The 16,263-nt window shown below is 34.6% G+C and overlaps 1 protein-coding gene across 3 annotated transcripts in view; it reads right to left on the bottom strand.

Moving 5' to 3' along the window:
- Positions 1-12,462, bottom strand: part of LOC102603371 (paladin) — a 32,100-nt gene extending 19,638 nt beyond the window's left edge. The window contains exons 1-7 of one of the 3 annotated variants that reach the window (XR_001472142.1): positions 11,959-12,462; positions 10,013-10,144; positions 8,973-9,044; positions 7,235-7,305; positions 7,019-7,118; positions 6,827-6,925; positions 356-482 (exon numbers count right to left, since the gene is read on the bottom strand). Coding sequence is in view for 2 of the 3 variants with exons in the window: in XM_006365388.2 (XP_006365450.1) it covers positions 356-482; positions 6,827-6,925; positions 7,019-7,118; positions 7,235-7,305; positions 8,973-9,044; positions 10,013-10,144; positions 11,959-12,117 (760 nt within the window). In the remaining variant the exon portion in view is untranslated. Of the gene's footprint in view, positions 1-355; positions 483-4,128; positions 6,790-6,826; positions 6,926-7,018; positions 7,119-7,234; positions 7,306-8,972; positions 9,045-10,012; positions 10,145-11,958 lie in introns of those variants that run through there. The other 2 variants (XM_006365388.2, XM_015304459.1) reach the window with 2 other exon arrangements.
- Between the last annotated feature and the right edge of the window lie 3,801 nt (positions 12,463-16,263).

Below are 16,263 nucleotides of genomic sequence, written 5' to 3'. Positions count from 1 at the left end.
TTTTTCCCCGGCGTTCTCCCCCGAACCCCCCCCCCCCCCCATAATATTAATATTCAGAATGAAATGCCAGACATGTGTGGTGAAAGTGCAGTGAATGAAAAGATGGCATAATCTCTTCCCTGTAAAGTACCAAGATAGTCTTAAGATTTTGTCAGCTCCTAACTATTTAGTTTACCTCTCTGTGCAGGAGCTGATCTATATTTTCTAGCACTATGTACTTCTGATTTTCTGCATCCACTGGATGCCATTAATGAAATTACTTACTTCATAAAAAAATCTAAGGGTAGGAAATGTTTGTAAAAATTGAACATTGAAAGGAAATGCCAGGTCTGACATAAGAGAAAATAAGAATTACCAGAAGCCCCGATACGATTAAGGTACACCAATGTAGCAATCACCATTCCTGTCGTTGTTCTCCCACGTCCCATTTGGCAATTAAAAATAATCTGGGTCTTCACATCAGCTTGGGAAACTCTATGAACCTAAAGATCAAAAGGTGAGAGAAAAACATAAGGAATAAGACAAAACCAAATGTTCAAATCAATCAGGGAAATGATTTAGTAGAGAACCTCTACATTTAAACAGAAATATTTATATAAGCAAAAGCACAATTTTAAGAGCATAAATGTGGTCATAAACACATGGCTGCCATACATTTTAGACTACTCACTTGAAAAGGAAAAAAAGTTAAACAACCATATCCTGTCAATATACGCAAAGAAGTCCGCTTGACGAGTCAAGACAGTTGCTATATTATAACAGAAACGTGAAGGTTTAAATTTTAAAGGTAAACGAAAACCAGCTAGCTCCCTCCCTCCAGTTACACAAAATTAAAGACATTCTAGCTTAAAACAACATTACATTCCTTTCTTTTTTTTGATTGGTAAAACGGAAAACAAGAATTCATTAAATCCCTTCTTGTTTTAATTTGCAATCTAGAAACCTTCCCTAACTAGTTTACTGAAAATTCAACCCAAAAGTGGTCCTGTCATTTGGAATTTGTAATAAACTGCACAATTGTCATTACTGTACCCTAATTAGCTTCAGTAATTAGCTCTTGGGCAGATTACCATAATTACCCTCCCAAGGATATACTGAAGATATACATCGTGACTTAGCCGTGAGGTTACGGTGGGATTTATGTGGTTTGGCATCCCATGGGTGATGCCAAGAACTGTAAAAGATTTGATGTCCTTCTGGAAGAGTGAGAGAAGGAGAGACGCAAAGTGTGGAATGTCACTCCACTCGTGTTGATGTGAGTTGTTTGGAGAGAGTAACAGAAGAGTTTTTGAAGGGGTAGAGATGAGTTTTACTCAATTTACGGAGTAGCCTCTGATCCCTCATTTTCCTTTGGTGCACCCAGGTAGTAACTCATTGTATAGAAGATAGGGTGACAGTTGTAGTGAATCATATCTTTTTGTAGTTTCTCTACTTTTTGGTATACCACTTGTATATGGCCATATGTTTCTGGCCTTGTCATTAATGAAAATACTTTTACTTGATAAAAGAAAAAAGATATACTAAAGAAGAAATACTTGACTATAGCTTAATCAAAGGTGAGGTAGATGTGGAGTCAACAACAAGAGTTAGGACTTTAACTTCAGCTAGAACCTTTGATGATTAGAAGGTGGAGGAAGAACATGTCTTCTACATACCCTCCGTCCCAATTTATGTGAGTTAGTTTGACTTGGCACGGAGTTTAAGAAAGTAAGAAAGATTTTTAAAACTTGTGGTCTAAAATAAGCTGTAAATCATTCCACTAAGGGTAAAATGGACATTTATAGGTTAACTTATCACTAAATATAGAAATGTGTCATTCTTTTTGGGACTGACTAAAAAGGAAACTAAGTCATATAAATTGGGACGGGACCGGGGGAGTAATATTTATGCTTTTACGATCCTGCAAGCGGGTGACATTCCTCGAATTGTGAGGGAGTTCCATCAGGTACTTTTACAGTTACATCTTTGCCATGCTATATCAACTTTAAAACTCAAAGATTTTCCCTTATGCAATTGTATGGACAAAAACGGCACCTAGAAAATTTGCATTTTAAGGACAACTTCTGGGCAATGAAGGAGCGAGGAATATTAAGGAGATTCATAAAATTTGAAAATATGACCCTAAAGCAACTTTTCACTATCTTTGCCACTACAAGGGGATCCAAAAGTTATATCTACATACGGAAAAAAAGATTGCCCTATTTGCACGGTACTACTTTCCAACAAAGTGGATTCAATTGAACCCCCTTCCTTGGTTGTGGCTCCGCCACTACTTTTTGGAGTTCGATCTCACGAGAATAAATCTCAAAAAAAAAGAAGCAAATTATATGTTTAATTGGTGCTTTATATTGAGGGGTTAAAAGGAGGTTGATCACCTACTTTCACACTATAATTTTCCTTCTAATTTGTGGATTGATGTTTAAAATGACAGAAATCAACTCAGTGATGCCAAATATAGTGTAACATTTGAAATGTTGGAGAATGTGAAGAGGCAGGGAAATAAGTTACTCGGAATCGGATGCAGGTGACCGATATGGGTGCAGATCTAGAGGTCAGATCCTTCATGATCTAAATTTTAAGATTCGGGGGTATGGATCAAGGTACAGATATGGGTGCGGGAATTCGGCTAAAAATAATTCAAACATCTAAAACCAGAGTTATATGTATAAATTATGAGACATCATATGAAACAAGGTATTCCGAGGAGAAAATATTGATCAAGAGAAAAACCCAGAGGGAGATACAAGGAAAAGGACTTACATAGAAATTTCTATATACAAGGTATTTCATTTTCCTCAATTTTACCTTACCTTTTGTTTTGATTACAACAATCAGTGTATCAGTCCAAAATTTGTCCGTTGATTTTGGTCAAAGTACCCAAAACTGGTTGACCAGATCCGATCGATCATACTCACACTCACACCCACACCCACGTCGTGTTAACAAGGGTGCAGCATCCAAAGTGAAGAGTCTCAGCAACTTATCAGGGAGAACGGAAAATGCATTAACAGAGCTTGTGAAGGACAAGAAAATTCATTGATGAAAATGAAAGGAACACTTTGCTATTCCCAGTATACTTTTAAAGAATACAACATATTCTCTATTGTGTAGATGATTGTGTGAGTTTCTTGATTCAATTCTTTAGTACAACCTTAGTTTGTATAGAACTTGCATACAGGGTTCTCCCCTTTGTTAAGACAAACTAACTACTTGCAAAATTAAATTGAATTTACCGCAGAGAGAGATGTAACTTACCCCTAATTTTATCTTGGTAGTAAAGTGTAAATAGCTGAGTTTTTACTTATAGCTATTTTTCTAAGCCAAAACTAGAAGATATGAATAAGTTGGAGGAATGTGAACTATAAATGCTTTTAAAAGCAACAATAAAGGAAGAAGAATATTTCAATACTATATCTGTCCTTTTATTAATATATGTAAGATCTGGAATTAATATGATGGAAACCTCTACCTACAAGGTGTATACAATAAGATAATTAGAGCTTACACAACCACGTGTTTTTCCACAAATAGAAACTAATCATCATTACAAATTGGAATAGGATGCTCCAAAAAATGTACAAAGTTCAACAATCTTCCACTAATATCCAAAATTTGAGTTCACTTTTTCAAGGCCTCATATGTTCCTCTCATTCAATATTGTCCACATTAGTGCTTAAGGAGTTGCATCACGTTCTTTTTTCTATCCCTTTTTGTACTTCCATCCGCGAAGCAGCACTCTAACAATGTTTGTACTAATCCAACAAATTACGAACATATATAGTCCATGGGACGATGAGCAGTAAAGATACACATCTTCCCTCACAATCTTGCACATAGAACAGTTACGTGTCCTAAAAAACAACTTTGGATGAAGAACCTCTCTCCTCAGTTACAAAACCAAAACAAGTTTACATTGACTTGGTGAAACATTTTTTTAAAACTGGTATGGTTGTATTCTTCAGCATTAAGGGCATGTTGGCCACCTCCGGAAAAAAAATAGTAGCAATTACAAGTTTCCTATTAAGTCCACTATCTGATCTATAATATATCTACTATGCACAATTGTTTACACCAAAAAAGTAAAGACAAGATGTAATTGAATTTTTTACTTTATGAATGGAAATGGACCTGTCTTCAAAGCATCAACCATTTCTTTCCAACCAGACTGACCATCAGATGCATGATGGAACTAATCTCCACCGTCTCTTCTGCTTCTTCTTTTTTATGAAGTAAACAATGCATTGATGGCATGCCACATGTGGATGCATAATAGTTACAAATGTAGAGTAGCAAAAAAAGAACTTATCAGCTCCCATATATATCTAGTCGAGAGCTAGTGAGAAGGTAACAGGGGAATTTATTGGGTACATATAAACCCAACTATAAAACTACATAAGACAACTAGCTTTTAGAGATTGGTAGGTAGTTGACATTCCAACCCTCAAGATCAACCGCAACTTTCAAAACTCGAGTATAATGGGTCCACCCTTTACCCTTTTGCATTTAAATACCAGGGTTTGTTCACATGGTACAGGGCATAAACTTGTGATTTAGGTCACAAGTCCCTTAACCTTTGAATTAAACCTCAGAGGCTATTCAAATTGACCAATTTCTATCATAAGGATTTCAGAAAGATGGTAGCTAGACACTAAAATACAATAACTCACAAAAATTTGATTGATTGCAGAAGATCAAAGTTTTCAGAAAACTTTTATGGTCTAATTTTCACGATATGTCCATCCAAATCAACATAAAACAACTATATTCCATTGAAGAGAAATGGTTGGGGATGGATTAGGTTTTGCATCAGTACAGTTATATTCTCTGTTCTTGTGAATGGTGAACAAGTTGGATTCCTCCTGTCACGAAGGGGATTGAGACAGGGAGACCCCTTATCTCCCTTTCTCTTTATTTTGGCGATGGAAAGATTTGACAGTATGATGAAAGTAGCATTACAAAACAATTGGATCAGAGGCTTCCAAATAGGAGGTGATAGAGGACAAACTAAGGAGATTTGTCATCTGTTTTATGCTGGTGATACAATTATTTTTTGCAAACCTATAGAGGAATAGATAAAATACATCAGATTGATACTTCTGTTATTTGAGGCCACTTCAGGTTTCAAAGTGAATGGGGGATAAGCAATTTGTTTCCAATTAAGAAAGTGGTCAATTTACATAGTTAGACAAAGATACTGGGTTGCAATGTGTAGCACTTGCCTACAGTTTATTTGGGCATGCCATCAGGCAACAAACATAAAAGCCAATGAAATAGGATGGCATTGTAGAGAAGGCAGAAAACAGATTGACGAGGTGGAAGACTCAATAATAATCTCTGGGAGGAAGACTGACCCGCATACTATCTTGGACTCTTTACTTACCTATGTTGTGTCCTTGTTTCCTTTACCTTCTAAGGTTCTGAAGAGGTTGGACAAATTTAGGAGGGATTTGTTATGGCATGGTTGCAAAGACAATAGGGGATATAATCTGGTGAAATGGGATACAACTTTGAATAGTAGACATTTGGGAGGAATGGGCATCAGAAACCTCAAGAGACAGAACAAAAGTCTCTTGATGAAATGGCTATGAAGGTATAGTGAAGGAGGCCAAGCTTTATGGAATGATGTTATCAAATGCAAATATGGTGAGCTTAACCCTTGGATGAGTGATGCCAGCAATAATATGGTGTTGGGGTGTGGAGAACAATCAGGGATCTTTGGCCTACACTAGCAGGAAACATGGATATAAAAGTGGGGGATGGTAGAGAAACAGAGTTTTGGAGAGATGCATAGAACAACCAGACCTCATGATTTATTCAGAAGATGCAACAATCCTGAGGCAGCTGTCTATGAGTGTTGGACTGCTCAGGGGTGAAATTTATCCTTTAGAAGGCATTTGAATGATTGGGAAGTAAACAGGGTGGCCAGCATGCTACATGAACTAGAGGGATTCACAGACACTTCCTCAGTTGCAGATTTTCTAAGATGGAAACATAGCAAGGATGGGAGTTTTTCACTTAAAAGGGCTTATGAAATAGGCAATGCACAACAAAACAAAAACCAACTATTGTTGTGGAACAATGTTTGGAAGAACATAGCACCAACAAAAGTAAAATACTTTATATGGTTGGTAGACAGAAGCGCTTGCTTGACATAGGAAATTCTGCAGAAAAAGGGGCAAATTATTGTTTCCAGATGTCAACTATGTGTAGAAAACAGAGGAGACCAACAACCGTCTTTTTTCTGCATTGTAAATTCACAGCACAGTTATGGGCTTTTTTTTTTTACACTCACAAACACAAAATGGATCTTGAGCACACTGCAGATTATTGAGTTGCTAGATTAGAAGAGGAGAAACCAAGAGCCAGAAGAGATGATGGAGAATCATCCCACAGTGTGTCTGGTGGACTGTATGGAGGAAGAGAAATAGCAGAAGCTTTGAAGATATATCTAATTCCATTCACAAAGTTAAATGGAATTGTATGTATCTTTTTGTTTTTGGTGTAAAGAGAAAGAAATTGAGGACTCAGAACTTGTAGATTTGTTAGGCTCTCTGTAAGTAATCTCTTTTTTATTTTTCTTCCTTGGTCCCTTTTTGAAGGTTGCCAACATATCCTTAATGTTGAGGAATGCAATCTTTACCAGTTTCAAAAAGAAAAAAAAAACTATATTCCGATGCATGAAGTTATGTTTCAGCGTAACCTCTGACCAAGAATAATAAAAACTTCAGAAACGGAACCTCCAATACCTTCATGATGACAAGCAAGGTATCTTCGACATAAAAAATGGGAATGAATATCAAAGACAAATTAAGATACAAATACTCACAAGAATATCAAAATCCAGCTCTTTAGGTGATTTTTCGTCGGTAATAGGAACACGTTCGTATTCAACCAGGTACTCTTTTGATTGCAGCTCCTCATACACCTAACTTGAGGGAGATGTACAAAATGAAAATGAGCAATCAATACAAACTTTTCTGACGCCAACTTCAACAAAGCTTTTGTAAACTCATGAAACCTGTAAGGGTGTTTTCACAGAATCATATGTTACTGGTTCCCATTGATCCACCATCTGACCATCAGGAAGCTCATCAGTTACAAGGATCTTATTTCCGTATCTGTTGTTTATCAAATAGAAGAGATCAGATAAAAATGTTGATCACGTGAGCATCATGACATTTAGTGAAAACCCTAAGATATTCGTTCACGAACAATAAATAGAGCAAACAATAACCTTGCAGCTTCTTGCAGAACGTCTTCTTTCAAACGATCCTCCATTTCCTCCACTCTTGTCCTGTTAATTCCCTATTTAATATAAAATCTAAGTTCATATCAAGAAGAATATCAACAGATATATTAGGAAAAGATATGAAAGTTAAAAACTTGCATTAGAACCTTACAAATGACAGATAAAGAAAAGTTGCAAGTATACACAAGATGAGGGTGGAAACCAATATGCATTGCCAGAAGAAAGGTTTTACCCGTAATAAGAAGCACTAGGATCATTCATTCTTGCTGAAACTTGAATTCTTTTAGACACTTGAGGAAAATGAGATCTCACATTCTTGCTGAATTCTGAAGTTTAACAATGGAGCTGAAACAAGGAATCTCTCTGGTGAATTTGGTTCAGAGAGTAAGTCTTCAAATGGACTAGGATGAAATATCCAAACAGAAAGAGATCTTTTGGTGGAAAAGATCAACGAGGCATTTGGCTATAATCGGGAGCTAGAAGCTGTTGGTTTGAAGTCTCCGAATAAAAATTTGATGTGCAAATCATTATGAAGGTTCAACACAGAGGACAGCTCTCTTAAGAGAAACGTTAAAAGAATCTAATATGGCTTGCTTAAGCCCCTGCACTACTAAAGCTAATCCTCCACCTCTTGGTCTTAGTGTAACGAAACATATCAAAGAATAGAGAGCATTGGTGCTTTTTCTGGGAACATTCTTCCCAGTGTGTGGGGAAGTAGGAAGGTTAATCTTCGCCAAGATTCTTCGCTTGGTAAACCAAGTATTAAGGGCCATACTATCCTAATAAGGTAAAATTGCTTGACTGTAAATCCTGTATATATTTTTTGAATATGTTCATGTTTATATTACTAACTTTTCATAAATCTCTGGAAGGAAGAATTCCCAGCAAGTGCTAGACAGAAGTCCTACAACCAATGCTGCATTGAGAACAAAAAGTATAAGAAAATGTCCAATAAATATATCTTATAAAATCTCATTGATGCCATGATCAGAAGTGTTTAACTTGTTAGTGTGGATACGTGGTGACATTATTTTGATAAATCCTGACAGGTGTATGGGTCCAAGTGTGCCAAGGAAGGTGTGTTTTTTTCACTTGGCTAGCTACTAGAGGGGTGATTTTGATAGCGGAAAATCTTAAAAAGCAGAAGGTTGTCTGCTTCAGTTGATTTTACCTGTGCAAGAACGCAGACGAGGATGTAGACCACCTTCTTCTACATTGCCGGCTTACCATGAGATTATGGTGGGATATGTTCGAGTGGATTTGCACTCCTTGGGCAATGTCAAGTACTATGAAAGATTTGATGTTCAGTTGGAAGAGCGGGAGGAGGAGACAACGAAGGACTTGGAATGTGGTTCCGCTTGCATTAATGTGGGTAGTATGAAGAGAGAAATAGAAGCGCCTTTGAAGGAGTAGAGTTGAGTTTCTCTACTCAACTCCCTTATTTTCTTTTGGTGTAAAAAGAAAGCTCCTTGTTGTATAGATGATTAGGTGGAGTTTGTAGAAAATCATATTATGTAGATTCTTTACCTTTTGGTATATCCGTTGTATACAGCCAGTTTGGTCATGAATATGAATGAAAATACTTTTACTTGATCAAAAAAAAATCCTGACAAGTATGCAATATCCTAATCCCACAAAATCAACATGAGCATTTGATAAAATAAAATAAAATATGCAATATGTCAAAATGAAAAATGAAAAATCAATCCTAGCCATGACGCACCGTATATTCGAGATTAGAGAAGGGCCTTTCTACTTCACGCAAGACAAACGGGCGTCCATTAATATATAGCACCTGTTCCGTGATTAGAAAAAAAACAATCATGATAAAGTTTTCAGGAATCAAAATATTGCAGCATCTTTGATCAAAATGCTTTATCTAGTTACGCCATTCAAGAGATCAAGCATACCAAATGCATATACCAATGCTCAACTTTCAATCAGTTTCAAATTTTTCCTTCTCTATATGCTCGCTCATTCAAATACTAACAGATGTTTGCACCTTCAAATACTTCATGAGGATGGATATCAATAATAGAATTTCAGGTAATTGATCATAGAACTTGATGTCACGCAATTTAATGGCAAATAAGTTTGCATTCCTTTTTTTCCTTTTTTTTTGTTGAGAATGGTAAGAAGTAGTTTGCTATTATCTAAGCAAGTTCATTTTAAACAAAAAATTCATGGGCTATCTAAAGATAGGCAATAGCACTTATTTTAATAATAATGCAACCCATGCACGAAAGAGAAAAAACTGTAGAATAGAGAAGTGTCTATACTCTTTTGAATGAAAGCCTGTTTACAAGGGAAGTCTTCCATCAAACTTGCCCCGAAAAAAGAAAGAACAGAAACAAAAAGAAGGAAAGGATGAGAGAGAAAGACACGGAATGAGAGAGAGAGAGAGAGAGAGAGACAGAAAGATGATGGTGTTTTGTTTAATCAAAAACAATGCAATAAAATATGTGCACTCGAAGGTTCAATGAGCGACAAAAAGAAAATTTGGATCATGGAACTATATGATGTATGGATGGCAAATAATGAGATTCTAAGGTGCAACACAACATGCAAACATTGCCTATAAGATTATTCTATATATTTAATTCATATAAAGAATCTATTAGAAGTCCTAGAAATTTCTTTACCAAACTATACTGCAGTTATTAATGAAATAATGACCACCTATAAGAAAGTGATAAAATAAAACAGAAGTGCAGAAGAAATTCAATGAAACGCAAATGCAAAAAAGTAATGAAGTACTATTACCGGTTCCTCGCGAAGATTAATCCAGAGAATGTGAGTCTTCTTCCCACTCAGTTTAGTTCCAATATGGTCGAGAACATTTTGGATTCCTTCAACTGTTGGAATAGCAACACCATGAACATGCAAAGAGTCGGCCTAATGCAAATTCTTTAGTTAGGGAGTGCAAAATATTTAAATGGCAAAACATAATCATGAACCTGCAACCCTTGTCACTAATAGATATTTCAAAGAATTAAATTTGTGTTAATGAATTGTCCATTGATATGGATGATCAGCTAAACAACATGTGCAATCATCACAAAGTCATTGTACAACAAGAGACCATCGATGCATGTACTTTTAGTACACTTATAAGGACCAAATGTAAGTAAACCTGGCATCTTTTCTCCAAGAAAAAAATTGCACATCTCATTTTAGGCATGCAAATATGAAATCACCTAGATTGAAGGTCGCAGAGAAGTATGCCCCTTTAAATAGCCAAGTATATCTCTCCAACATAGCCATTCCAAGAGCTATATGATATAAAGTTATAAACCATATCAAATGCAAGAAATCAATGCCCAGGAGCATACCAGTTGATTCGACCGCCTAACAACAACAACGCTACATAGTGTGGATTAACTATAGCTAAAACAAGTAGAGATCAGTATGAAGTTCCATGGCCCTGATATATCGTTATATTTTAGACCATACATTACATATTCTTCCTCTCTACTGCAACTATCAGTCATTTCATTGTCACAATACAGAAATTTTCTTCCAAATGTGAGTCCTGTACAAGTCAATATTCTACGTGTTCCCAAAGTTAAATAGAATATAATAACATAATTTCCATTTGAGACAATATATTCTGAACTCTCCAGAAGCTCCTCTATTCCTCCCCGTCATAATGGTCTATATCACCTTTATCCCTGTTTCTTTAGCTTATTCCCCTCCAACTACAGAATGTTTCTTCAAGAAATCATGCACAATGTAGCTAATAGATCACAGACCACAATCTTGAGTCCACTAAGCATAGTAAATTCACTTAAATAACATAGTACATTTCATTTGTAAAGGAAGTTTCTGTAATGAGCTTGCTGGCCATCAGTGTCTTTCGCTGCTTCCACAACATTCACCTAAAAATAGTGGAAGTCTAGACATTCCACTTCATCATGAGAGACAAGACTTTCAAGACACTTGACACTTGCTTTCAGGGAGCAGAAGGTGGTTCTGATATACAATCTTTAACCTATCAAAAGAGATAGAACTAAAAAGGCATCTAAAGAAGGGAAGTAAATATCCAACATTATGTAACTCCTCAATTTCAACTTTCTAATATCCTTTAGTATTGGATGAACAGGAGAATGACGTAAACTTATTTCAACCAACACAGCGAACCAAGAAAAAACAAACAAGATAAAAAGGAGTAAATAAACAAGCTGAATGATTAGCTTTATAGTTAACTTTTTACATGTAAAATTAAAAACTGGTAAGTAGTAATTGTGTTAAATCAGAAATCTGGCACTAAGTTAATACCAAGGAAATAAAATTTGGAACAATTCTGTACAAAGCAAAAGAGAGACGATTACACCAATACAAGATCCTATAAAGTCAAGCATACTAATTTCATCTTAACACCAGGTAGGTTACACTAAAATACAAAAACCATAAGCAAATGTACTTAATCTTCTGTATACATGTAGTATTATGCAAAATTGCACTTCACCCAATCTTACAATGATTCATCAACTACGCAAAATGGCCCAGGTGAAACCACTGTAGAAGTTAGAGGTTTAGTTAAACAAAAGAGATGTGTTTTAAATAGCTATGATCGACAAAATGTACCCAAAAAAATGAATACCAAAAACAGTTTGGCTGGATACAGAGTTTGACTTGGGCGTTACATAAAGAAAATGTGATCAATTTAAACATAGTAAATTAAAAACGAATGTGGCAATTCAAGCTACCTTTCGATAATTGGGAGCACCATCGATATGAGGAGACAATCGTTTATTCTGACATCCAGGAAAATGATCACTCTTTAAAATCGTCTTTTTCCCCAAGACCGATCCATCTCTCCGCTTCATCACTTGCTCTGGCTCTTTCGGTATCGACATGGATCGCATAACCACCGTAACCCTTTTCACCCTTTACCCAAATACACCGATTACAATGAAAAACACACCGAATTGAAACGAAATTGCGTCAGTCTCAGTACTAGTAGTACTAGTAGCAAATACTCAAATCCCGAGAGACTGACACAAGTAGTAGATATAGAAAATTGATTGGGGCAGTGGTTTTAGTGAGGATGAAAACCAAACCGCAGGCGGATCTTGTGGAAGAGGAAGGATTGGTGGAAAATGTAAGTAGAAGTAGAACTAGCAGTAGTGATTTTATCCATCTGTATATTGAAGGACCTTAACCAATAAGGGTGAGTTTAGTGCCATCTCTGCTTTTACGTTACGCGCAAAATATGACTGAAAAGTTGCAGTTTTGCTTCTTTATTTTCAGGAATAATGCAATTTAGTCCCCACCGTCCACCGTTTCATTGGCCTAAACAAAAACAAAAAAAAATTACTGTATACCTAAACAAGGGGTTGTTAGGTAGCCGGTTGGCTCGTTTGGTACGAGAGATAAAATGCAACCTAATTGATGGTGTTAGTGTTGTTTTATGTTTGATTGAGATAAAATTGTAGGATAACTTATTCTGCTATTAATTATTCCGGGTTGTTATTTTTATCCCATTTAAGGTGGAATAATAATTTTAGGATAACTAATCCTAAAATAATTTGTTCGCCAACCAAACGAGTTCTCGTTTAGTATAAGAGATAAGTGATAATTTTAGAATGAGTTTATCTCATACTTGGCTGAGATAAAATCGTAGGATAACTTATCTAAGAATTAGTTATTCGATGATTTTGTAATGTTATTTTTATCCTACATTAAGGGTTGGATAAAAATCTCGGGATAATTAATTTTCGAGATAACTTGTTTTATAACCAAACTGGCCAATATATATTAGATTGTTTGGCATTGCTACTAAAAACGGCTTATTTCTATAATCATTTTTTAGAAATAGTTTTTTAGAAAAGTGTTTTTGAAAAAAAACAATTTATATTTGGCTAATTCATTTGAATTTTTTTTTTATAAGCATATTGTGTTTGACTAATCTTTTTTCTAAAGTGTTTTTAAGTGTCAAATTACAAAAAGTGACAAGTATCAATGTACTTTTAATATTAAGATAAGAGTAGATTAGAAACTAAGTGTAAAATTATCCATTGATTTCATAAAGTGGACAAGTATTGTTGGACATCCCAAAATAGTATAGTTGACAACTATCGTTGGATGGAGGGAGTATCATATCATATCATATATATATATATATATACACACACATATATAAGAGAACCCTAGGCCCGTCTACGTGGCGCCACCACAAATCAGAATTCTCTTTTAATTTATTTATTTCCAAAACTAGCTTTCACCTTTCATGAAAAGTTTGTGACTTTTATGAAAAAATGTGACTTTTATGAAAAAGTTGTGATTTTTATGAAATGTTGTGACCTTTCTAAAGGGTTGTAACTTTTCCAAAAAGTTGTGACATTTCCGATAAGGCATAATAAGTATTTATTCACACTACCCTTTGTTGTCTATAAATAGAGGAATATCCTGGCGTTTTAAAATATCGAAAATTCTGAACTTCTTCTTCTTCTTCTGCACAATTAAATATTCGTGTACTTTGCTCCTACTGAGTGGCTCACTGACACCATTATCTTTGTATCAATATACTGGTGAAGAGAATCGTTATGTCCTACGAGGATCTATTCCTTTAAGCCTCGGGTACTAGAGGGAAATAATTTTCTTAAGAGAACATTGTACATTCAGTGGGCTCGATTTTTTCCTTTTTGTTTCATTCTACTGTACGGATCCTGGTATTTTTTTTTACAGTCATTCATTTATGCTTATGTTATTAATTGTTGTTTTTGGTTATATGTTTTAGACTTTGTTGTTTATGTTTCTGCAAAGTTATAGTTATAAGTATTTGTTAGTACAGATTAAATAACATACGTTAATTGAGTATTCACGCAAGTTTTCTCTACTGAAATTATTGAAGGTACAATAAAAAAAACTCTTAAAGATCTATATCACCATCTCTTGAAGACAAAATTCAAATTTGGTATGTCATTCTAAGGACATAAAGACATTAAAAACCTTATCTCCTCTTGATGTGTGAAGTGAATCAGGAAAAGAAGACAAGAATTAATAAACTTTTGACATGGGTTCAAGGATGTGTCGGATGACCTATAGAGGAATATGAGTAAACTATAGCCTCTTTTAATCCCAAAGACATAGATAACTACACAATTAATTAATTGCTCATATTTAATATGAAGTATGGACAGATTCTCAAATTTAGTGCAAGTTGTAAATACTTTTCTTGAAGCAATAGATGAGTTTTTCGACACTGCGATTGGAATAAAAGAGTAGTTTCAAATTAAACTCCTCACTCTGGTATGCTGATTTTTAAAAAACACTCAAACAAACTGAATAGTTTTGTGTAATATTTTTCTCTTTCAGGTATATATAATAAGTTGAATTGTTGTCCAATATGATACATTCTCCCTTTAATATTTCATTTTAGTAATTACTTATGCTACATTAAAATGGAGAACTTGAAAATGATATATGTAAAGCAAAAGGTAGGGCTAAACTTTTCTACACATTAGAATTAGAATATTGTATATCTCGAGTTGATGTTTATTTGATGCCCCTATCAAATAGTAACACTTCCTGAAAGTAAAAGGATAAATTATAAAATCAAATTAAAGAGATTGATTGAAGGATAAATGATAAGATGTTATAATTATCATTTTTCTTTACATAATTAATGTTCGTTACTACATAATTTTATATGTAAGATAATATAATATTTTAGTTTTAATCACTAATAAATTTAAATTCTTGCACAAGGCACGGATAATTTTACTAGGTAGTTATAAAAGGAACTCATTATCACAATAAAAAATCACCACTACAAACGTGTATCACGCACAATATGTAAATGGAACTTCATTTGTTTTTTAGTTCATGTCTTTTTGTGTACAAGTTGAAATGATTCCTTTTCATGCATCATATCTAGTGTGTTACGATGCCCCATAAATAGATATTACTTTTACTATATTATCTTTCTGATAATTGAGTGTAAAATAACGTTGATAATATTAACAAAACAACAACTTTCTCAGTAGGCTCAATTACATCTTTTGGCCACAAAAGAAGCTCCATTTTCACAATCAAAAACCCTTTGTGTGAAACTCAACGTATGAAATTCACTTTGATAATAATCACTTGTAGTAGAGTTTCAAATTTCACAAGTAAAACTTCAAGATATTATCCCAAAACTTTACTTGAAGAGTTAAAAAAATATATAAAAAAAAAAAACTTAACGAGAACCAATACTCACTATTTTTGCGAAAGAAATTGTACTCAACAAAAAAAAAGAGGCAAAGTATATAAATGTGCCCTTTAACTTAGCATCATTTTACATTTATGCCCTTCAACTTTAAATGTAGGGAAAAAGTACAAATATACCCCCGAACTATCGTAAATGGGATGCATATACTCTCTGTCATACTTTTGGGACATTAGTGCCTCTGTCGTCCAAAAACTAGAGTATATATACCCTTTATACTAACATACATACACGTGTCATAATCCTATCCATCGCTCTGATATTTATTAAATATCGGATCAACGAATAAGATTGCGCTACGTGTCCTTATTTATTCAGTCGTTAGAGTGAAGAGCATATATGCTCTAGTTTTTGGACAACAGGGGAACCAATGTCCCAAAAGTATGACGAAGGATATCTGCATACCATTTACGATAGTTCGGTGATATATTTGTCCTTTTTCCCTTGAATGTATATAAGTAAACACTTAAAATTTTATAAAGTTGAACAACTAGATACATGAGTTGTGGCATAATATACATAAAACACCAAGTAGAACAAAATTGTCATATAGGGTGCCACATAAAACATGTGTCTATTTGTTTAATTCTATACAAATTTATGTGTCTACTTCTGCACACCCAATGTTGGAGGACATATATGCAAAATGAAAGCAAGTTAAAGCGCATATATATATATATATAATAAAACTTCCCATTTAAGAATCAAAGATAAAAGTGGTCAAGAATCCTCCAATAGAAGTACTTGCACGATGACATGTGAAAATAGTCAGTTCTTGCTCAATAATCATTAGAATCTC

The sequence above is a fragment of the Solanum tuberosum genome, unplaced genomic scaffold, assembly GCF_000226075.1.
Source record: "Solanum tuberosum cultivar DM 1-3 516 R44 unplaced genomic scaffold, SolTub_3.0 scf00541, whole genome shotgun sequence".
In the NCBI taxonomy this organism is placed as follows: domain Eukaryota; kingdom Viridiplantae; phylum Streptophyta; class Magnoliopsida; order Solanales; family Solanaceae; genus Solanum; species Solanum tuberosum.
Note: the sequence above shows the minus strand (reverse complement) of the source record. Positions and strands in the feature narration are given on the sequence as shown.